General features: G+C 38.9%; 1 protein-coding gene across 1 annotated transcript; it reads right to left on the minus strand.

Moving 5' to 3' along the window:
• Positions 1-374: 374 nt before the first annotated feature.
• Positions 375-11596, minus strand: LOC146456838 (glutamate receptor ionotropic, NMDA 1-like). The gene is made up of 7 exons (XM_085092858.1): positions 10030-11596; positions 6162-6760; positions 4687-5339; positions 3679-3846; positions 2998-3200; positions 2031-2209; positions 375-1304 (listed from the first exon to the last, which is right to left on the minus strand). The coding sequence occupies exons 1-7, from the start codon at positions 10465-10467 to the stop codon at positions 554-556; spliced, it is 2991 nt and encodes a 996-aa protein (XP_084948984.1). The 5' UTR covers positions 10468-11596; the 3' UTR covers positions 375-553.
• Between the last annotated feature and the right edge of the window lie 222 nt (positions 11597-11818).

Raw genomic sequence — 11818 nt, forward strand, 5'->3', positions numbered from 1 at the left:
GATTAAGGGCCTTCCGAACACATAATTTACCGAAACGATCTGTTGGGTGCCCCTGGATTGTCTTTCGATATGCTACATAAACAGCTGAAAGACCATTTTAATTATCAAGTCGGAGGATTTTCCACTTACTGGCAAAAGAAACGACAAATTAACTACAACTACTGACTTAAAATGGTTGCTCTCAGCAAAATTCAAACTATTTAACCGCTTTCGATCGGTTCTGTTCCATAACTTGCGGTAGAATTCGGCCGTTTTGTTCGCAAGGCGTTTTTAAAATTTCAAAACCGTCGATGTATTGATCTCGCATTGACTTTAAGATATCCCCCCACGCCAGTCTGAAGTTAAATAAACCCATCTTCACTGCCCAAAGTCGAGTTCATGGCTTGTCTGAAGATGACATTGAAAATGGCTGTCACGTATGTAGAGACATTTCCCCAAAGTGGGGCAGAGTAATCTGGAGTTTCTCAATCAAACCGTTTTGGACGCACCGCGTTTCTTTGCAGCATATGTCTGACATTTCTGGCCAAGTTGTACATTGTACATTAAACTGCTATTAATGGTCCAACAAGGTAGTAGTCGTCGAACCTAATCGTTTTAGCTGTATGTTCTCGTCTCTGTTGACGTTGTTCAGATCGAAAATCTCTCTGTTCTCTGCCAGGTGGTTGGCGGTATGAAACATTTGACATCTTCTCAGGCGTAATGCTTGTTCCTCGCTGAGGTTTGTACTGAGCACTTCGCCACCGAACTCAAAGCTCAAGTTATAAAAGCTCGCTCTTCGAAACGAAACGTCGCTTGCTGCTGTAATTTCAGTCTCATTTGGTCGCATGCTCCTGTGATGTTTATAAAGCTGCAGCCATTTGATGCGAATTTCGTTCTCTTCGCCCTTCCGTACACTGAAGATCATCCGCTTCAAGAACTTACCTAAAGGGCCTAAGTGCCTTCCAAATTTCATCAAAAGAAAGATGATCAGCATTTCGGATAGCAGCGCCAAGATACAGAAGCCTATCACACCGCCTATGAGCAGAAATAGCCCAACAAACTTATGACTATCGAGTTTCTTGACAGGTACTGTACTGCACTCTTTTTTGTTAAACCAGTAGTCTATGATGTCTTGAATGCTACCATTTTCTTGATTTTTTAACACCGACAGAGTGGCCTCTTCCAGCCATGGTGATCCCTTGGGGAATGCAAACCCGTACCCAAATGTGTAAAAATTGGGTCCTGCCAGGCTGTAGCGGCATTGCGGGTCTTCATTCCCAGCTTGTTGTAAAGAGAGGTAGTCGCCGACCATTCCGTGAAGCTTACTAGAAGAAACAAAATAAGAGCTGTGAGATTTTAGATTACGAGCAGTCTTTTATTTTACTAAGGGCCCGGATAGTTAAGTGAGCGCGCGCGAAAGGGCGCCTCCACGCGGGAAGCAATTTTCGCGCTCGCACGCGTGATTCGTTCGTTTTAATAGGCCATTTTCTTGAAGGCGTCATTTTACTACAACTACCAGAATTTTTTTTGTTGTTGTTGTTTTCCTTTTCAAATTCAAATTTTGTAATCCCAGTGGACAGCAAAGAACAGTTGCCCTAATTAGCACGAGAAAACAAAAACCAGAAGGATTCTGGTAGTTGTAGTAAAATGAGGCCATAGTGAAAATGTCCTATCGTACTATGCCTAGGAAAAAATAAGGGAATGCTCGTAGTCTAGTGAGATTTTTGGCCTGTAAGTACGTTGAGAAAGAATAGCGGACGTAAGAAAAATCGGCTCCAAATCGTTTTACAGCTGTTCCTGTGATTATCAAAAGGAAATACCATTATGAACGGTCTTATGCCCATGATTTAAGCCTGTTGTTGTTGTCACTTGACAAATATACTATCTACTAGCCTGCAGAACAGGTCTTGCATTTTTTCGTTTTTCAGGCAAGCGGAGGCAGGCATGAGGCGAACACGGAGCGCGAGTCACGCGCGACGGAAGGGACTCGCGCTCCGCGCTCGCCTGAAAAACGAAAACGAGAAAAAAAAAAAACCCGCCTATCTACTCACTTGTCCATAAGTTGTTTAATTCCATCCTCAAAACTGTCCAACAAGTTTATCTTTAAGTTGACGCGGTAGATTTTCCTAAACTCGTCTTCCACGTGGTTTTTAAAGTAAGCTTCCTCGCTGCTGCCTCGTGTAATGCCAAGCTTGAAACCCTCTGGCGGGTAAAGCGACTTTTCAGTAAGCTGTGTGGGAGAAGAAACATTTGGTAAAGAAAGAAGGATGATGAATTTTTAGCTACTACACTACCTTACGCTTAGGGTATGTTACATTACGGATTCTTTCTTTAACTTTTGGAAAGCTGTAGTCAGGATATTCTACGATTCAGACGCTGGGATGTGTCATCAATGTCAAGCAAATTAAAGCGTGATAAAATACAAATCGTTATAGTACTTATCTATGGGGCTAGAAATCTTTATATTATTTATGGGTTGAATGTGTTAAATGAAGGGGACTCACTGCACGGAGCTTAGTGGCTTGGGGGCGAGATGACTGCATAGCTCAAGCGCATCAGTTCTGGTCAGTAAAACAATAATTTATTTCCCTCTTAAATATACACTGTTAATTCAAAAGTTTTGATTTAGCCCCAAAGTGTCAATTCGACATGCTGACCTTCTTGGGTCGTTTTGGTCACAAATAGTGGCAAAATTGCGCAATCAAAGGTCATTTCTGCCCACTCTGGGGCTCAGTTTAGTCCCTAAGTATATTTTAGCCCTTGAGATTAGGCTATTTTGGCCCTAATTTAGGTGAGCCAAATTAGCCCTTAAAATAACACTGTATTTTACTCACCAAATTGGCCGCAATTTTGGGGCTAAAACTGACAAGTCGTTTGGAATTATTGCGTAATATGGTTTATTAGAAATTGGAGCAGAGCGTTCAGCGCCTTATTCAAAAAGATTTATACACAGTCAAACAAACCTCAAAACTGTACGGCCATACTGTGATTGTACCATAAACCAGAATGTTTATCTACCTTATCGTCTCGTATACCGTCTATTGGTAGGATGAAAGATTCCTGAACTAAAAAGGCCATCAAGTTCGCACAGTAAGTATTAACTATGACCAAAGCCAGAAAGGCGTAAACCGCTGACACAAGGCGGGCGCCATTGCTGCGGGGGGTCTTTTCGGCGCCAATGTCCTTGCTGAACGCGACACCCCAAACATAACTCATGGAATCTGGTAAAATAAAATAAAATAATAAATAAATGAAAAAGACTTTATTTAAGTGTCGAAGTACAAAGCACTATTGCGCTTACAGAGGACAATATAAATTAATGAAATAAATATACAATCTGAACATGGTCTAACATTTTAGAATGATGTATTTTTCAGTAAGTGATGCAGGCATACTCGGAAAAAAACCGAATGCTCCTATCAGGAGTTGAACCTAAGACCTTCCGATTATTAGTTCGGATGTTCTACCACTGAGCTACAGGAGACTCGTGCGAGCTAAGGCCATTAAACTAGTTTCATGGGGCAAACATCCTGCATACTGCTAGGATTGGAATGTCATGTGTGACATATGCGCAATGGAATAAATGTGATGGAATAACCTAGTTTAATGGCCTTAGCTCCCCCACCCACTCAAAGACGCACCTGCCTTCCGTCACATAAATATCTAACAAGAGGGGGATGTTCTATTATGTTTACGTACCTAACAGTGTAAAGGCATCCTCGTCACTGTCTTTGAGCATATGGAAATAACCTTTAGGACTCTTCCTGTCCAACCACCACACCACAAACAAGACCAAGTTACAAGTTACCAGGATAGCTATCCACAGATCCACTTGGAATGGTTTGAGCCACGAGAACCATTCGCTGACTGAAATGTAAAGGAAAAATGCACAAGTTTTCCCTGGTGATTAACAAAAGAATAGACACAAAAAGGTTTGCATTGTGCGGCGTGTCGTGTAATGGCAAGTATAAAGCACAAACCGGCCTTACGCATGCGCAGTACCACTTACAGGGACTTGCGCAGTAGACACTCCGAGACAAGGAAATGCAGAAGAAAAAGGGCAAAAGTCTTTACCGTGCTGAGTGATTTTGTACAGTTAATTATTTGCAGAGCAAAAAGCTGGTTTGCTAACGCGCATGCGCTCGTCCTGGCTTAAATTATTGTTGTTTTCTTTCTCTTCTTTTAAAAATTGTTAGATGTTTTGGTGTAACAACAAGTTTAAAGATACATCATAGTTTAAAATATCTGTATCTTAATTGCTATTTTGGTAAGCAGTATCGTTGGAAATCTTTACTCGATGTCAGTATTGTCACTCGCCCTGAGAGCTCGCCAAAATACATCGCAACTCGTAACATCATACACAGCCATACTACATAAGAAAACCTTTTATAAGATATATGTATCTTATAAACTATAATGTAGTGTACGTTCTTAAATTAGGTTTAGCTAAACTGACTCCATTAGCCCTTACGGTTAATGTTCTCTCTGACCCTGCTCAACTTTATTACTTTTGCCGAGCCTAAATAAATGTGAATAAACAAATACTATTGTTTTACTAAAGTTGGATATCTGGGTTGTAAGAGACCTCCATGTTTCGCCAATCCGCCAGTAACAAAGCAAAAATGTAAGAGTAACCTTAATTTGAAGGATTGTCATGTCTGTTATTATTTTACATTTCAAGTGAAAAAAGAGCGGTTTCATATGTACCTTGGCGTCCATGAGAATAATCTTTTTTAACCAGGATGTTCAAAGCGGTCTGGACGTTTGGGTATGGCATGTCGATGACTTTTGAGCGCTGCATGTTCACAGACAAATCAAGTCCCAGATCTGCTTTCCCAGAAATAAGTTCATTCACGACGCCAGACCACTTGTCTCTACTGAGATCAAACTTTCCGTATTGTCCATCGGGCATGAGATAAATCTCCGAATCAAAACCGAGATCTTTTTGTAAGAATTTCAAAAAGTCTATGGACGCTCCAAAACAGCAAAGTAGTTTTTGCGATTCCTGTGACGAATTTCCAACGGACTTATAACATGGCAGTGCCCTCCCTACACACGTCCTGTGATCCCCAGCCGAAGCGGGATCTTTAGCTTCCACTGTAGAGGGCGACAAAACGACAGGGACTCGCAGAATAGGGCGCCTTGGATGAAGGAGCGGAAACAGTGTATTCCCTCTGAGATCCAGGACAGGATCTAAAGCGAGGCCAGAAGGCGTAACCAGGCCTGCTTGGAGCCAATGCTTTCCGTTATCCAGATCTCTTTTTAGATTCCAAATGTTAAAGGCTGAACTGAGTTGGTTAGAGATGACATCTTTCCTGAACAATGAACTTTTTCCAATGATGTTGGCTTCTTGCAAGTACCTACAAAATTAAAACTCTAATGAAACCGATGGGTTCTCTACGAATCCAGATCAGTATATTCACAAACATTACGGACAAAAAAAAACGAATCATAAATCATTTGAGAAAACTGTCAATTTGTTACCGTATTCTCGTGTCTTACGTTTACTTCCTTCGTATTGGCTTGTTGTCGCTTTATCGGTCTTATTAACCGTAAACAATAAGAGCTAGCACAAGAGAGAACCGTTTTCCGAAGGGTAACAAACCTTTGTTCAATCAAACAAGGCACTATACGATGATGAAGGGTGGAAATGAATCTTGTGTTACTATCACTAAGGGCACAAATGATGGATCAGATAATTAACTCTTTAGAGTACACGTTAAAGTGCGAAATGAACCTAATCATTTTAGCACTTTACATACACAACAGAGTTAGTTCTCTAGTCCATCAACTATACGATGATACTTTGTCAGAGATCCCACGATAAGGCGGCTGCATATTTTTTGTGTAACGCAATGCTGAAAGGAAAATGGTGACATTGGATTCCCAGCACAATTTTGCCGGAATCGGAATTCTCTTTTTACTTTTTGTTTGTTTGTTTTTGCTTTTTATTCTTGCAGTGTAACTGTTTTGTATTTTAAACCTAAAAGGTCCGAAGATTGCCTTTCATGATGAATTTCAACCCCTTTGGATCCTTTGCTTGTCTTCAAGGATGACGTTACAGGGCGTCAATTTCTAAGCAACCGCCATCTCTGCTCTGCCAACTTGGAATCCTTGACAATTTGTAACGTCAGAAGACGCAAAAAGTGACTAAAAAGTAATCCAAATTCATTTAGACTTACCTCATTACTTTTTCTTGCAGACATTTAGAATTTCCTGAAGACAAATAACGTTGTCTGTCGTTTGTGCCAAGGTCTTCAAGAGATCTCTTAAAGGCGCTTTCAAACAAAACAAATGAATCGTACAATGCGTTTACGTACAACTCGTAGTCATGTCCCATCTCTGGTGTCTTGGCACTAACCATGATGACTCCAGACGGGATTGAACTTAAATTCCGCACTCCGTATGTTGAAACGTCAGTTAGAAGCCACGCGCTGCTAACAGCTTGTAAGTCCAGGATTGCCTGGAATAACTTCTCGTTCGATCTTTGACGAATATGTCCAATTACCACATCGGGTTTACTTTGAGTAATGTTTCGAACAACAGCCGCTATTTCATTTAGACTTTCATCTCCAATCCATAAAGTTGACAAGACAATCCATTTCTCCTTTAATGCGAGGTAATTCATGGCATCAGCAAAAACTTTCCCGTCGTAAGTTGTTGATACCACTATGGTAAGTTTCTGCCATCCAATTTTCTCGATAATCTTCACCATAGCTTGCGCGTACCCAACAACGGAAGGCGCTGCTACTCTTGTAAATCCAATAGCACCTGAGCTTTCCTTTGGGTTAAAATGCGAATAAACCTCAGTGGTTAGCTCACACAAATGGCCGAAATAACTTACATGTAGTCAATTTGTTTAAAGGGGAAGTATCACGCAAATTTCTTGTCATTTCAAAACCCAAAAATGTTTGTCTCTCAGCAGAAACAAAAAAATAATTGTCAAGTTTGTTATAAATTATCACCCCAGTGCAGTAAAACTGTCGATTAGTAGAGTAGGCCGGTATGAATTGAAGCTTGAAAAATGTTAGGCTAACGTTTTTTAAGCTCTCGCATTTTTGTTTCCAAAATGAGCTAGAACAGATCACGAGTTGTTCCTTTCAAGAATTAAGTCCGGATTTCTTTCCTCTCGTTATTCTGGAATTATTTGGCAGCTGATTGAAGGTCTTATTTCATCATTTTTAACAAAAGATACTGTACCAAAAATCCCATGATACTTCCCCTTTAACGGTGGTATTACTATCGTATTTAATCTTGGATTGGATTTTAAGCGGGAAATGAAGGTTGGAGAAGAAGGGGAAAATTCTCGAAGCAAAGACAGAAACTGGCAACAATCGACAAGCTGTAACAACTAGGACATTGAACCCGAGACTAGATAGGAAGGAGATATAAAGAGAATATAGTAATTTGCAATTTAAAATTTACCGTGAATGAGATGGGTGGTGGTGTATACTTGCCGGACCGACTCTGAGGTGAATAATTGTTTTAGTATACACAAAACCAGTGGATATCCATCCCAATTAGTCACTTTATTTCTGACAAAATGGCGAAATGCAGGTGTGGAAAATCCAGGACGACAATGCATACCGAGGGGTGAATAGCAAATTCTAACTAGCAGCTATATTTAATCACGCTGGGACAACATCAGATTTTTAGCTTAATATTGCATAATTTTAAGCTTCTTGCTGCTACTATTTTGTTAAAAAATTAAATGTGCCACAAATTGATAAAAAAGCAGCTACGAGAAAATTAAACAAAAATTGTCATGTCAAATACGACAGACAAAGAAACTATCGGATTTGAAAATCACTGACCTATGCTACTTTAAGGAATGGGTTTCCGATTTTCAAAATATATTCCAATTGGTATACAGTAATTCATTTTATTAAAACTGAATCATTGTATAATGCAATTCCAGGGATTTTCTTGGCTTAGCGGCTATGGTATATAAGATATTATACCATGCCCGAGAAATAGCGACCATTAAATTGCCTTCTGGTGGTTCTTGCAAAGCAACTTCCAGAAGATTTGGCAATATTTCTTTAGTTTTTAATAAAACAATTTATTCTACTCGCGCTTGTTGGACATGAGACGATTACCTAGCCAACTCGGCGTTACGTACCTCGTTGGCTATCTATCATTTCATGTCCAACGCGCGCTCGTGGAATAATTGTTAAATATTTCTGCCAAAAAATCATTTATTTCCGAATTGCTTCTTATATACGGTTTCGGGTCGATAATTTCTGGCATTGAATTAAATGGAGATCGCGTCCTCGAAACTTACAGGTCACCTTTTATAAATAAATAAACAGTAAAATAAGATTTTTTAGTATTGATATGAATACATGAAAATCCAAAGTATGAATTATATATATAGCATTGTTTTCTCGATGCACTAAATAATGATTTCGTGCAACTGAATAATAATTAAAGCAAGCAGATGTTTACCATATACTAAAATTCATTTTTGTTTGTCTTTCAGCGTTCTGGTTGGCAAACAAGAAAAAATCTAAAAGTGCTTTTTGAAGTTCGCAGTCGTCTGCATTTCCGTCGTTACAATCGTTATGTTTCTCCTAGTTTTCCTTCCTCGTTGAAATAAGCTTGAACTAAATCGACAGATCGGTACCGATTACCTCGAACTGACTTTTGAAATCGGAAAAATCAAACGAATTCATTAAGTATAGTTAGTCGGGCAAAGTCCACACGAAATGCAGACAAAATTCATAAGTTAACATATTCGGATCAGACTCGATTTTCATTTTCTTCAGATAAACTTGTTTACATGTTTTACTTGCTTGTTAACTGAGCACTAAAATTATAGCGGCAATGGTTAAGGAATCGGCAGTGTTCGGAAGGAGTTAGAAAATTTCTGAGGGGTGAATTCATAAGCTTTTGCGATTTCAGCGATTGGATTTCAATAGGGCAAAATCTCTTCAGAGAGCAATTGTTTTTATTTTAACTGAAGAGAAAGGCACTGATAATTAGTCTGAAGTTTTCGATTTCTCTCCAAAGGCTGGAGTTGGTAGCATATTTTAAATACCTTGTTAACATGTTTTAAAAGCAGAGCGGTACATTTTACGGCGAAAGCACTCGTTTTCCACTGTGAATCGCCAAATTTGAAGCGGTATGGTTGATTGACAAGGGATTTGCTGTTAGCGACCTGCTAAGTGGCAAGTGGTTGTGATATATAAGGTTAAATTGCGAAGTATTATTCATCGATAAACACCCAGCATGATTCACTGAAAAATTATACCTTCGACGCGTTGCGCTTCGCCTTCTGATTTGAAACAACAAAATATAAACAAAAGGATAATAATTATTTGCTTTGCAAATAATGTATCAGCTAAATTGACGAAGGTATCAGTGTTTGAATATGTTATTTGTCACTGTGATCAGTATTGTTGTTTTACATTTTAGAAACTGATTGGGATCCGAATTACGACTAAGATAGATTTTTCCTGAAAAAATTTCCTTAAAAGAGTAGTTCTCTTACGACAAATGGTTTCTTAGAAACATATTTAACTGGCGAGCAAAACAAAAACGTCTATTAAAAATTCGAGGAACTGATTTTAAATATGAAGAGTAGACAATTTTCTGCAGCGGCGTTTTAAAACATCGGGCACTCGATCCGTATTTATAAATATAATCCAGGCTGTATTTCACCTAAACCAGGAGCTAAACTGAGAAAAAATATAGACTGGCGGTGCCAAAATTTTGGGGGAGAAGAGAAATTGAACTGGTTTATCTTTGTTGCCTTTCTAATTTAAGGTGGAGATGATTTCAAGATGCATGGATCAAGCGAAAGTACAGTCAACATTTTATGCATTCAAGTGTTTCTTCCGCAAGATATCATCTGCCTGCTACCAGTGATAAAAAAATGAAAGATAAATTGCGCAAGCAGTTTTATCCCATTTCCCCGTTAAAGCGTTTTTCTGTGCAATCATGCAAGCCGATATTCTTACGAAAGGCTTTTAAAGACCCATCAAAAAGCTACGATTGTAAACTGAAAGCAAGAACAACAGATTTTCCTTTTCTTTTTCTGCACTGTACCTGTGTCACTGGAAATCCGTCCTGGCTCCGAAACAGTCCAATTGATGGAATCGAGACGCTCTCTAAGAACGTGGAATAAGCTATGCTGTTTTCCGTCACATCCACGAAAACTGCACCTTGAGATGAAGCGGTGAGATTGGATATCTTGGGTATCAAACTGCTCAAGCCATTAGCCCGCGAAGAAAGATTCAAAAAGTCAAGTTTTGCGAAATGCATCTTCACCTCAAGGTCGTTTAAGGATTGATCCTTGCTGATTGAGTCCCGGCCTTTGAACAATGCGACGGCCGAGTTAAAGACGAACTCTTGATAGATATTATCAAAGTTAAAAAACACAGTGATGTTGACGTGATATTTATCTACCGCCCGAATATGATGTATACGCAACTGGAAGATGATAAATAAGATTATGCTCCTCTCGAAAGCATTCCTTGAAGCCATGTTTGTAATTTCTATACCGTCACCTGGGGTTGAAATCCGTCGTCACTGTTTTGGTGATATACATGTGAATACTTGTGCTATTTTCTCACTATTATTACAGATGTCGCCTCTTAAGATCCGGTAGATGGCTTATGAAACTTTCGACAACAAAGACACAAGAGAAAATGCGAGAAATAATCCCGGCATATGAAAACAAAGAGGGAGAGGACGGCCAATCAGATTTGCTAAAATTCTAAATATAGATTCGCAGTGAACTTATATGCCTCTTCCTTCACTTAAATAACAGTGATAATTATAATTATTTGTGGAAGAAAAGGGCCGCTTAGGTACAGGAACAACAATCCCCCAAATAGAGAATTCGAATGGATTTAATCACAATCGGGCACAGTCGTGCAGCATCTAGGCAAATAAGCAAATTGCTGTCATTTTCGTTTGAGGCGAGTAATGTCAGAATGATTCTAAAATGGGACGCTCTGATTGGTTGCAATACATGAAAAGCAATAATATGCTAAAAGTAACAGACATTATTTTGTCACCTGTGTGTTCGCTTCAAACCACGCAGACACCAAAACGCATTTGCTTTTCTAATGCAGTACTTTTGTTTGCAAAATTATGGCAAATAAATCAGGATTTTAAAATTGTAGTTACCAACGAAAAACGACCAAGAGAAACAATCGGTTTATCAAATGTAATATGACCCGAAGTTACCTAATTTATTGTCCGCAGCTTAGAGTAATGAAAAAAAATATATCGCTAATGATTTCGGGATTTAAATCCGGTTGCATTTAAAAATTCATGAAGCTGTTTCATATGTACGATTCTCTCCAAGCGAGAGACCATTCAAATTGATCTTATACAATTTTTGTCGAAACAAAGAAACATTTTCAACACTCGACGCAGCGTCACATATTTAAGAAGTGGCTCTAAGTAATTAACAGTGTGGGGCCTTCGCATACCTAATATAACAAAATATTTCCATAACTACATGATTCTAACTAATTTGAGCATCAAAACCTTGCCTGAAAAAACTAAAAATCAATCTTCGCCCATCCGTACCTAACTTATCTACTTAACGCAAGTGATCAACATTTTTTTTTGCGATGTCATTACTACATTTACAAGCAAAAGGGCGATCCTGTTGAGCCTCCAAATTCTCCAAACGTTCGACAAAAAAAGTCAAGAAATAACTGAAAATAAAAAAACACGTTGCTTTTAGTAAGCATTATGTCGCGCGCGTTAGAACAACACTATCTAACACGAACTAGGCATAATTTCTTTCATTTCTTCTATCCCTTCTACAAACGGGTTTGCCAGATTTTCCACGGTATGTGCTTGTAAAATTGATCTGCAT

Source organism: Pavona decussata, unplaced genomic scaffold, assembly GCF_977016875.1.
Source record: "Pavona decussata unplaced genomic scaffold, jaPavDecu1.1 SCAFFOLD_254, whole genome shotgun sequence".
Lineage (NCBI taxonomy): Eukaryota > Metazoa > Cnidaria > Anthozoa > Scleractinia > Agariciidae > Pavona > Pavona decussata.